This window comes from Anser cygnoides, chromosome 18, assembly GCF_040182565.1.
Source record: "Anser cygnoides isolate HZ-2024a breed goose chromosome 18, Taihu_goose_T2T_genome, whole genome shotgun sequence".
In the NCBI taxonomy this organism is placed as follows: domain Eukaryota; kingdom Metazoa; phylum Chordata; class Aves; order Anseriformes; family Anatidae; genus Anser; species Anser cygnoides.
Window position 1 is genome coordinate 3,149,316 of NC_089890.1, and position 12,646 is coordinate 3,161,961.

Sequence of the window (12,646 nt, forward strand, 5' to 3'; positions counted from 1 at the left end):
CATTCATTTCAGAATAAAACCTGCCTCCACCTGTGTTTCTGCTTGCTGTAGTAGATGTTCTTGGACAGTGAATCTGGTGCCAGTCCATTTTAACTTACCTGGCTACCTGTGTTTCCTGTGGCGCGCTACAGTATGTGATATTCTGTAGTCCAAAGTACAACATATATTGATCAGTAATTTCCACAGGCAAAAGCTTTATTGTAGTCTATTTAGCTAAAAACTATTGCTGTTTCAATTGAAACCAATGGCCCTTGTTTTGATGTTCTGGGTTAGCACTAAACACAAAAACTAAGTCTTCTCTAGTTGAAAGCTTTGAAAAAAAGGCAAATCAAGCGCATATTCTTTTGCACTTTGATAATACAATAATTACTTTTATCAGAAACACATGCTAAGTGGATCATTCTGGAGCATTTTTCTCATTGTCTGGTACCACAAAACACATCTGGGTTTTATTTGTCCCATGTAAGTTAATAAGGGTATGGACTTTTTTAAAACAATAAGCAAGATAATCCTAAAAACAACTTTTCAGAATAAGAAGAGGAAGGAAAAAAACCTCAAGTTTTATCCAAAACTGGGTACGTGTAAAAGTGGCTTTACTGAAGGACTTTTTTGATTACTAGGCTATTAGTGAAGAAGGAAAAAGGAAGTTAAAGAAATCCTCTTCCAGTGACTATACATAAGAAAGTGTATCGCATTAATGGAACCTAATAAGGGATGTCTCCCCCACCTACTCAGATCCAAATCAGGACAATTTAAGTGCCAATATATTGGCACAAGAAGATGTTAAGCTTCTTCTTGTTACTGAATTCCTAACTTGGTAGGAATTGGAAACTTTCAGGCTTTTTGCTGGAGCATAGGGGATGTTGACACCTTCCAGATTTTCACTTTACTGGACCAACCCACAGACAGTATGGTGCAAGGAACAGCAGATGGCTTTTCTTCTGTTACCTCTGCTTCCTAAATATGAATCTAAACATTGTTCTTAAAACATGCATATTCAGCTCCCGCTATAAGGAGAAAAAGATTTATTTATATACGTTAAAGCCTTTCATCCCATATTATATTTGTCCCATTCCAGAGCATCTCTGTATATGTTCACATGATTTGAATTTCAAGCGCCCAGACAAAGGAAAGCAATTTGCTCTTAAGCACAGAGTTTTAGTTTTAATCTTAATGCAAGATACATGTTGAGCCATTTGATATTCTTCCTCCCTTCATACCCTTCCTCTTAAAAATACGCACAACACAAAACAGGGAAAGCGCTGACAAAAAAGAAACCATTTTTTTTCCTGTTTCACAGCTTACCTTACCTTACACTGATATGGGCTTTGGTCTAATTAGAAAAACTAGCACAAGTCTTTTTCACTCAGTAATGCTCCCTTCACACCTTACCACTGGCAGGAGAAGGAATATATAGTCTGTGCTGAAGTCCAGGGTAAATCCAGCAGGACATGGCATTTCTCCACGTATTAAGCAATTTCTGTGCTTGCATTTTACACTTTACATGTGAGGTCACACATTACTCAGTTTAATCCCATATCTTTTTTATAGGATCACAGACCTACGAAAAAAGACTAAACTTCACCATGTACTAACAGAAGACAATTATGTTCTGGGAATCTGACAAGAGAGCAACAAAGTTTTTTCATCATGTAATTGAATACTACATAGTTTTCTTTTCCCCAGAGTTTGATGAAAAGATAAAAGCAGTCTTCGATTATACTATTAACTATACAGAACAATGCTACAGAAAAAGTCTTGCTGCATTTTACTCACCTGTTTGTGGACATACATAATCTGTTTCTCCTACAGATATTATGGAGGCAAAAAAGACATGCTTGGAGAACACAGTGTAAGTTACAAGTTTCAGGGAGTATGAGCGATTTAAATACAAATCTTGGAGGAAAATAAGGAGTGCACTAGATTGGCTGCAAAATATTTCTTACTCACAAACTTATCTGCAAGTAGAACGCATATTGATAAATGTGAGAATAAACACATAGAAATGTATAAATACAGACTGTTAATCAATAAAGGGACATGCAAATAAATAACAAAAAGAGACAGATCAATTATTAATCCAGTTAGGGACCGATCCCCTTCTCACAATGTAAAATGTAAATCTAGCATAAATACAACTACAGCTGTGCATTCCTAGATCACCTGCGATGCATGGGGCTTTTAACCAACAGGTAGGAAACACTGTGTCATATTCTCTGGACTGTGGTACACGGGAGATGAGACAAGACTGCCATAATGGGCTCTTTAAAGTCTATGAATCAATGAGAATTGGTATAAAGGGAAATCAAGATCCTACCATCTCAGATTAGAGAGCTGATAAGACCGTGGTTCATTTTATTTGCTATAATTGTGTAAATTAAAATCTGTTGGAATTTATGTAGTAACTAATAACACCTGATTAGTTCAGGAAAACATTGATCACCATGTCTGCAGCATTACTTATAATGTATTCATGGAGGAAGACATAGAAAAAGATAAGTTAACCTATTGGGCAGACAGAGATTGGTTATTTATGCTTGTTTCCATATAATAAGGCACTTTCGTTTCAGAAGTAATGCTATGCTGTTCAGAGACACGTGTTAAAGTTGAGATACACTTACAAAGTAGCCTGTTCCCAAGCTGGAAGGAGCTGAGCTCTGCAATAAAACACAAAGACAAAGTGGAAAATCAGTGATGGTTTTTAACACGTTCCAATCCACATAGCTCATTACCAGCCCCTTCCAAGCTTTTCATCACTACATCACAGCACCAATGTGCTGCCCCTTGTCATCTGCTACTGAAACAAACACGGTGTTGCTTAATTTTTCCCTTTACATCTCTCAACGACTCTGAGATGGTAACGTGCTATTTACTGAATTCCAAGCTTCTGCGGTGGACGTAATTGCCAATTTATTTGACAGGCAGCTGGGTAATGAATTAATGATGGCATTTCGCCCTGCACTGAGACTAAACAGACACTCATCAACCAGCCTCCCTGACATGCTGACATTCAATGCCCTGGACTCCAGCTACTCAGCTTTGTGGCCACAAAGGGGCAGGCGGGAGGGGGAAAAGAAAAAAAACATAGACTGACTTCAAAACAAAAAGCCCGGTGGGTTTGGATGACTTTTTCAGTGTATGACCTGTTTGCCAATTTATTCCCGAAAGGCCCTGGTTAGTACACACATAGTGCTTTTCTAAAATGAGACATTTTGTAAACATAATTAGTAGTCTGAAATGTAAAGAACGCGTGGGCACAGAGAAGCCGCTTCAGTCAATGTACCATTTCCTGGAGAACACAGCCACTACGATTTCCCATTTGGATGTCCACATTGTTTGACAAACCAAGGGTTTAAAAATAAAAGAAAAAAACAAACAACAGAAACCTACAGTGTGAAAAAGATTTCAAAACTCAAAACCATAAAAATAATTAAAACTAATATTGCTACCTCAGAAAATAATCAAAAGGTTTAAATGCTTAAAAAAATACGCATCATGCTATTCATTTTAAGTGGGACATGCTATTCATTTTAAGTGGGACATGATCACAACCTCCACATTCACAGGAATTAAGGAGATAAAGGGTTTTGTTTCATTAGTTTTTTATCTAAGCAATGGGGATTACGCAGCAGGTTCTCTTAGAGCCACGGTGAGAGACCTAAACATCTCAGGCCTAATCCAGGTCACTGGCTGTTACGTTAAAGGGCGAACAGCTCCCGGTGCTACGGCCCTAGCACTTGAAACACTTCAAGCCAGGCCAGTCAATGGACGAGGAAGCAGAACGCAGGGGATAATTCTCGGGTGAGCAGTGGGAAGCCCAGATGACCAGCCTTTAACCCCTACAGCCCCGTTTGTGTGTCTGTTCCTTACCACGGCCGTGCTTTCAGTACCAACAGAGCTCTGTGAGTACCAGGAGCCCCACAGGGGCCCCAACCAGCCTTGGCAAGCTGCTGGAAGATGCCCAACTGGCACACTATCGCAGGGAGCCCCAGCAGCACATTCTCTCTACTTCTGATCACTGAGTGAAGCACTGACACAAAAGAAAATAACCCCCCCAAAGGGGCTTACTCTTTCTTTTTACTGAATTCTGCGTAGCAGAAATAGATGGTGCCAAGAAATTTAAAATTAACAGCCATATTCATTGCAAATAATCAGAATATTACTGTGTGTTCACCAAAGCACTACTAAAAAGAGAGGTTTAGAGAGGTTATGTACGTATGGGGAAAGGCCTTCTGCTTTAAGCCATTAAAAATTAAAGACTTAGTAAGAGGAAATCATCTTGGAAGCCTTAAGGATCCCAACATCACAGTACCAACAAACTCTGCTGGGACAGCTTATATGAACAAACAAAACTGCTATGGAAATTTGGAATGTATGTGGTTCCTGCCCCTTAATCTCTATCCCATACTCTGCAGCTCCAGAAGGACTCAAGACCTGCAGTTCACAGCTTTGGTTGCAGGAGCACAAGGGGAGCTGTACAGACAACCGGAGTTCTGAGTCCTTCTGGCCCCACTCCTGCCCCTCTGGGGCCTCCAGCTCCCTCTGCCAACACCACTGGCAGCAAGATGCGCCTGGTCCCATTGACAAGGTCCCCAGAAGCTCCTCATCATCATCAACGTGCAGCTGGGAACAGCCGGGTGACCACCACAGCCTCAGTCATCACACAGCTAGAAAGTGCCCCTCGTGGGCCACGTACGGTGTTTCGTGAGACCCCGATGCCTGCAACAACGGGTTGAAAGGATTGTATGGATCCCGATCAAGTCCCACTCTTCACTTACAACTTTTAAAACTTACGGTAAAGGCTGAAAGCTCCAAAGTTTGCATTCTGCATCTGTGTGTAGTTTTTGTCTGCTTTTTATTCCAAGCTTTGGAAGGATTAAATATCAAAACAAAACAAAACAAACAAACAAAAAAGAAAAAAAAAAGAAGTCTCCCACTGAATATTTCCATTCCTTCAAAAGCAATGCTGCAATGGCTATGAGAGGACAGTTGAAACATAGCAGTCAAATGACTTTGGCTGAAAAGAAAAAGTTTTGTGCATTTTCAGGGAGTTTGACTTTGCTTGATGGAAACACAGCCCTTCACAAATTGCATGCTGCATATGGACAGTACAGTTTGCATACTCTTTTTACTTTAAGTAGCTACAAAAGACTGCATTGCACATGCATGGATGACTAAGTTAGCTGTGTTGTGAACTGTGTGTTGACAGAGCATATAGGCTGAAGCAAGGGCTATGCAAGAAGGTAGCTTCTCACCTTTTTGATAACTCCCAATAGCGAAAGGATCCTACTACCCAGTGCCCAGCCTTGGTACCAACTGATGAATGTGATACTGTGTATGCAGCATCTTTACAAGCCCATGCTGAGTCGTGATCCTGCACTGGGTGGTTCTACATCTCTTATATAAAGTGTGCCTATAATAGAGGTAATGGTTTCACTTTCCCCCTTTGCAAAATTCGACATTAGATATACCATTTGATATTCACACAACCACTAGCAGAAGCCTGCATTAGGTGCCCATCAGCAAAATGCAAGCCACTTGCTTAAAATTAACAGGATTTTGGTTTTGTTATTTTCCTTCGTCTCTTTTCTAATTTTTTTTTCCTTCTTAAAGAGAAGAACTTTTGGCCCAGGAGCAAAAATGCAGTAACCCTCATGTAAGCATTAGTTTACTGTGTACCAAAGAAAATTACATCCTTGAGGTCTTGGAAGGCACAGTTATACCCATTTTGCATATATATTGTGCATTACTTGGGGAGCTGGGTGGGGAGAAAGGCTGTGTTGTACATATTTGTTCTGGCTATTGTTTATGCAGGTCTGACTGAATGAAGGAACAGTGGGTATCATTTCAATTTCTGATGTCAACATCAAATTACTTATTTAATTTCATGCCTGGCGAAGCATTGTATAGCTACACGCAGAATCATTTCACTTCATTTGTTATGCTGTGTTTTCTTGGCGATTGGCTTGCCTTCCAACTGACAGCTTTAATTACGACATGAATTTGATTGCATTGCTGAGGAATTAACATAATGCAACAAAGCATTTAAGCACCCAACCTCAGACACACAAACACACATACACACCCTCACACCCACACAAAGAAGCAGCCGCTGCAGCTGATCAGCTTCTGGCGCACACACGCACAAACACACACTGAGCTTTGCTGGTCTTATTCCACTTTAGATACAGCCAAGATTACCGGGGATATTCTGGAGGAGAAGTGCTAAGGATTTCAGAGCACATAACCCAAAGTCTTATTTCTCAATTTGTCTTTGTTTGGGCTTAGTGCACAGGTGGGAGGAATGGGAGGCAGGGAATCGCACGTCTCGGATTTGAGGCAGAAACCATGAGTTGTCCAGAGGATTACACTGCTGGGGGTGTAGAGACCTTTCATCCTGAGGCAGACGGTAACAGACCTGTGGGCAGGGCACCCTGGGACTTACTCCTGATTCGATACCTCACTGTAACCTTTCCTCAAGTGTAAAATACACAATGTGGTAGAAGCACACAGCTACAAAGCACCAGGGAAAGAGGAGTTCTCTTGAAAGAATGTGTGAGCTTTGCTGAGAGCACGAGACTTTTCATGCTGGGGACAAATGGTGTCATCAAAAAAAAAAAAAAAGAAACATCCCTGTTCCACTTCCTACTCAGAACTGGAGCAACATTCCAGACAGAAAAATGCCAACGCTATTGCTAAATTATTCTCAGCAAGAGCAAGCAGAGGCCAGGCAGCCCATACTCCTGTCATGCAGCAGGAGACCTGCGCTGCCTCCCAGCCGATGATCAAAGGCGAGGGCTTTTACCACCCATCGCTGAGAGCTGCTGCCAACTCTGTCGGGGCTGAGGGCGCCCAGAGCAGCTTGTCTGCCCTTCTCCTGTCCGGGTGGGCTTCCACTGCCCCTGCATCGCCACTGCCAAACTGATGAGCAAGGTTCATCAGGAAAGCGTGAGCTTCAGATCTGCAACAGAGCAGGAATTCAGGAACATGAAGCAAAGAAATCAGTTTTGGGGTTTGTATTTGATTAGCACAATGCTGGGCTGAACCCCCAAATATTCTGTGCATTTAGGATCCAGGTTTGCTGTAATTCTCACATTTCCCTCAAGTAATCTCTTGGCTGCTTTGTAAAACATGGCTAAAAGGTACCTCACGTACTCCAAAGTGGGAAGATTCAATTAAAAATAAATACATACAGAAAGGGAAGGAAAACAAGCTGACTGAGCTCCAAGCTGAGGAAAAGAGAAAGTGCTGCCATCTTGTCTCCAAGCAAAATCTCAACAAAATGAATTCTACTACTGGCAAGATTTTGATGAGATTAAATTGACTACAGCACCCTATATATAAAGACGGAGCAGCTCTCCAATTTCTCTTTTAGGCCCCTGGAGCTACCTCTGCCCATAAAGGAAAAAACAAGTTGTCATTCCAAAAAATACTATATAGGGGAGAAAGGCAGGAAGAAATGGATTTATGAAATTCAGACAGGGAGATGTATTAGGGGACTGGCAAATGCTTGCAATGGAGCATTTGAGCAATTGTTATCCCTAATCTAGAAGAGGTCAAGTTGCCTGCTAATTATGTTCTCTCACAGAGGGGAGGGGAGTGTTTATCTGTCTCTGTACACGTGTGCAAGATGAGGAGAAACGACTTGATGGAAATCAGTCGCACTGCATTGCATCTGACAAGAACATAGGATATTCCTCTTCCTCCTGTCTGATGCTATTTCAAGCCTCATTACGAGAAAAGCCTCCTGTTTAACATGGTCTTTTCATTGAATTATCTTCTTTTCATTTTAGACCAACTCTCTCTAAAATGCTGCAAATTACCTGCTTGGATCTCATTAGCCTGGAGAAGAGTCATCCCTTGTAAACACACTTGGCATCAATCTCCGTTACCCAAGGACTGTAGGTACATTTACAATATGCAGAATTGAAAGATATCTGACAGGAGAGGGAATGAAGCCACTGACATGTCAGTTTGCAACTGGATATTCATTATACTATCTCCCTCACTCTGCATCTGTCACTAAGCTATCACTTAGGCTCCACATTAAAGCTCATGAAGCTAACATTTCTGTTTCAACAGCTTACTTACAACTAGGGATTTGAAAATTGATCATCCACCTAGAGTGTATGCACTTCATTCATTATACATATTTCCATGCAGTAGCCATGTTTAATCTTACAATGCTGTGGGGCTACAGCAGTGGAGATTCATCATATTTCAACTCCAAAATCTACTTTCTAACCTCAGGGCTAATCTACCTGCAGTATTTTATATTTTTGTTCAATCTTCTGTTGAATACACAACTTTCTGTGCATTTCTTCTGAGCTGTGTTAAAATTGGGATCTTCAGAGAGAACACAGTCTTTTGTCTGTAGTTTTTTCTTCTGGACAGTAACCATTAAAAAGCTAGTATTCTAAAATATCAAAAGATATTCTGATAGATACGTTCTTCAAAAGATAGTATTTAAAATAACCTTATTATGCTATTAATGCTTCCTTGCATCTACAAGCACATTTCAAGGCGGGTTCACCTATAGCTGGAAGTGGAGGCATCACTACCAGTTTGTATGGCCCTGTCATTTAAAAAAGCAGGATGTTTGTCTTTGGAAAAGACAGAAATGCAGAACAGTATTACTTTTCTTAACTGGAAGGATCTGGGATAGGCGGAAAGCCACCACAGACCTACGGAAGAAGACAGCACCTCATGAATGCTTGTAAAATCTCGTCTGAACTGGCAACAGCAGGCCACAGAAAGATATGCTTGTATTGCAGTGAGTTATCAAAGCATAAAGGAACTTACTTACTAAGCAAAACATAAATTATACATAACTTGACTTTAAAACATGCGTTTCCACATATATTTGAATAATGTTGCTTTTCAGCAACCTGTGAATCCCTATGTCCTCTCTTGTGTGCACTAGGGAAGTTTTATTTGCTGTTGATTTCCTGTTAACTTGCCATAGTGCCAAGACAAAGGTAAAGTATTGTACAAGCATGAGAAAAAAATGTATTGGATTGGTAGAAGGGGAACCAGGAGTCTGTTCTCACTGCCAGGTCTGGCACTGCAATGCTGTGAGCTGCCGGGAAGCACAAGTAAGCCTCAGAGCTCTCCACGCACTACATTGCAAGGGAATGACAAGGCTAAATTAAAACCATGTTTGTAAGGAGTGGTGAACTTTTTGCTGGAAGGTGCTCTGCAGTTGTGAAGTTCATTGCAGTGGCTTCTAAGCTGCCAGAGGGCTTGGAGCAAGCTACAACAGCAACGGTGACAGGTTGACGGTCAGCTGCCATCCACTGCAACCTGTACCGAGCGTTTACTTACTACCTCCTCTGGTTTCACTCTCCTCTTCCAAAGTTATCTTACAGCACTGAGACTGCCCTCACCTGACCGCTGTGAAGGGTAGGCTCTGAAGTGTCTAACTCAATGTACCCATAAAGGATGGCTCCAGGGGAGGAATGGGCCCCTAAAATAATGTGACAAAGGGAAGAGGAAAGAGAGTGCAACAGATTTTACACCTTCACAGAGAAAACCAGGTGTCTGTTCCAGCAATATGCACAACTCAGCAAAAATGGCTAGCTGTGTGCCTCCAGGCTTAAATTCACAAAACAAAACGTATTCTTTACAAAGGTATTGCTTTTAAAATCTGCTCAATTCAGTTTTATTGGGCTGGCCTACAGAGGACACCATCTGGTATCTGTCATCCAAATCTACATGGACATGCTATCGATAAAATCCCCATTTCCAAAATGTGGGTTAGTTAAAAGTAGGGCCAGATTGCTGGCTGATACAAATTAGTCTGACTGATGTAGCTATGCTTTTACCAGCAAAGGATCTGACCTACGAAATCCCCACTTTAGATACTCATACTCTTTTGGGACAGGGGCTGTCGTTATTTTCTGTGCTGTAAAACACTGCAGCACACAGGACCCAGAGCCATGATTAAAACACTCAAGGATTGTGATGGTACACGTAATAAATAATAATCTAATTGCAGCAACAGATAGATATCTGCATTTATTCATATGTCAGAATAGCTCATATCATTCAGTGAATGGTCCGCATGCTTCACTAGAGAAAAACATTCTCTGCAGAGCTGCCATCTTAGGACCTTCCAGAGTTTAGGTAGAGCAATAAAGGCAGAGCTTATGCTATTGTTGGCCATGTCATATCAGTTCATTAGATATACGTTATCTGAGTTTCTAGATACCCTAATACTTTCCATAAAGACAGCATTTACCCCAAAGAGAAATATATTCTTTTCCTTCCCCTTCTGGGGGAGAAAAGAGGCCATCTCACTTCTCAACTACGTAGAGCATTTAAACTTCATTAAATGGCCTTCAACTATTTCAAAATGAATGAGCATTTTCACACAGCTGGACATCGTACCAGACTTTACGAATTTTACTGAGCTGAGGCAGGAGATTTAAGTTACTTCTTTCCCTTTCACCCCTGAGAGGGAAGGGGATTTTAGCAACAAACCATCCCAGAGACTAAATCCTGTTACAATTTATGCCCCTCAGAAAACTACACCGGGGTTAATCAGAACAGTATTTGGCTGCAGGAGCTTTACTTACGTCACTGAGTCTTTCCCGAGAGCTACTTCGATGGAAACCTTTCGATTCCCCACTGGCGCTTTCACTGTCGCTGTCTCGGCAACTGTTTTGACCTGGCTTGAGCTGCAAGAAAGATAAAAAAAAAAAAAAAAAAAAAACAGAGAAAGCAAGAGTTTAGCCTTGTTGAGTTTAAGTCCCCTTGTCTATTGCTCTTCTTTAACCCAGGCCCATGGCTACACACAGCAGCATTTACATGGCACTCACAGGGCTGCCACTGGCACCTTGCAGCGTCGGTGCCAAGGCAGAACCTCAGGGAGACCGCAAAGGCTGAGAGCAGAGCAAGCTCACGGGCACACAGCTCATGAGCGGGCCAGCGGAGAGAGAGGCAACATTCACACCCCAAGGAGACCACAGTTTAAGACCTTCATTTTGGGAACTTTTACACTTCTCAATTTATTCTTACTAAATTACCATCACAATAAAGCACGTGTGGGATCAATTCCTTCCTTATCACAGTGTAGGAATATTGAGGGTTTAAGATCAATGGAAATCTTCCGAGAGAAGAGAACGGCCAGTGCTGGACTAGCCCCTAACATTGTCTGGTACCGTAACAACTTCCTGGCTAACCTCTGTGTTCATAAAACATCACCACCTATTTATCACGTAATGAGGTTTTTTGCCTTTCAAACATTTTTAATGAACTTTACTGGCATGGTGATAAATAAAGACAAGAAATATATAAGCTATATTTTCAGGAGAATTGAGAACAACTGTGTAAGCTTTCCCTCACACTGCAGGCTGTGCAGGCCAACATGTTAGAACAGCAGCGCGCTGTTCATTCACTGTAACATCTAGCACATATGCACATTACACACAAGCCCACAAGCACATATACGTATACACAGCAAGAAGAAGGTATGAACTACATCTTCTGCAATGCTGAAACTGTATACATTTCTTTTAACATAACTTTCCCTATATTTTGCTTCAATATATTAAAATACGGCTTAAGCTTTGTTGACGCCTTGTTGAGTTTCTGTGAAAACTGTTTACTCCAGGTGTTAATACTGACAAAAAAGTCAATTTTAGAAATTTAGATTTTAAATCATAAATAAATACTGGCTGCAGAGACAGATGCAGAGAAAATACTTGGTGACATATCTAATGAAGTATTTTATGAGACACCTAGCACACTTACCAACATTCTTAAAGCAAATACCAAAGAACTCCCATAACTTATCCCAACTGCTAATAAATTCATAGTAGTTTCTATTTGACTGCAAATAAATAGGAAATCACACTCATCTCCATTTCATGACTGGCGAGCAAAAGTTCCTTCTCCATGAACTCTCTCCACCATCTTTTTCCCCTTCCTTCTCTCTCTTATCACTTTATTCCAGTTTACCCAAAAACATGCTGCACAAGCACACAACAATTGACATGCATTCTCTTTTATAGGCACAAGATGCGCCCAGACACACATTCACAACTGCATGCACGCTGCTCCTCTCTCCCAGGAATGCACAAAGAACCCTCAACCCCACGGTTATTATCGATTTCTCCCTTCCACTGCAGTCAGCTGGGCAAGAGGAAACTGCACGTGCATATTTGGGATGTGCACTGCTTCACCTTCATCCCTTAGTCCCTGCTTTGGTAAGGAAAAAAACAACAAAATAAAAACAAGAGGCAAAGGTTCAACAAGTACAGTTGATTGATATTCTTTTATATTACTTCTACCAATAGGTTTCATTCATTAAACTAAGACCCACGTGGCATTAGTGCACCAACTCTTTCCTGGTACTCTTTGTGCCCTGGTTGCTCGACGCAACAGAAAACAACTGGTTGTCCTTTGGGGTTTCCATTCCCAGGCCTGTGGCATCTCCTCCACCACAGGTGTGATGACAGCAAGAACAGGATGATATTCCCTTGACACTGTCCAAGCAAGAGGAAATTCCGTTACTTGAAAGATAAGCCGGTGGGCACTGAAGAGCAGCAAAGCTCAGATGGGAGCAGGAAAGCCACAACAGATGCTCAAAAGAGCGGAGAAGCTGCAGGAAACCCAGGAAAACCACCCAAACCCTATACATCCT

General features: G+C 41.4%; 1 protein-coding gene across 10 annotated transcripts in view; it reads right to left on the reverse strand.

Moving 5' to 3' along the window:
* The window catches only part of AUTS2 (activator of transcription and developmental regulator AUTS2), a 761,169-nt gene that overhangs the window by 414,246 nt on the left and 334,277 nt on the right, over positions 1 to 12,646 (reverse strand). For all 10 annotated transcript variants that reach the window (XM_066979654.1, XM_066979656.1, XM_066979658.1 and 7 more), the window contains 2 exons: positions 10,578 to 10,679; positions 2,622 to 2,657 (listed from right to left, as the gene is read on the reverse strand). In XM_066979654.1, the coding sequence (XP_066835755.1) occupies positions 2,622 to 2,657; positions 10,578 to 10,679 (138 nt within the window). The remainder of the gene's footprint in view (positions 1 to 2,621; positions 2,658 to 10,577; positions 10,680 to 12,646) is intronic.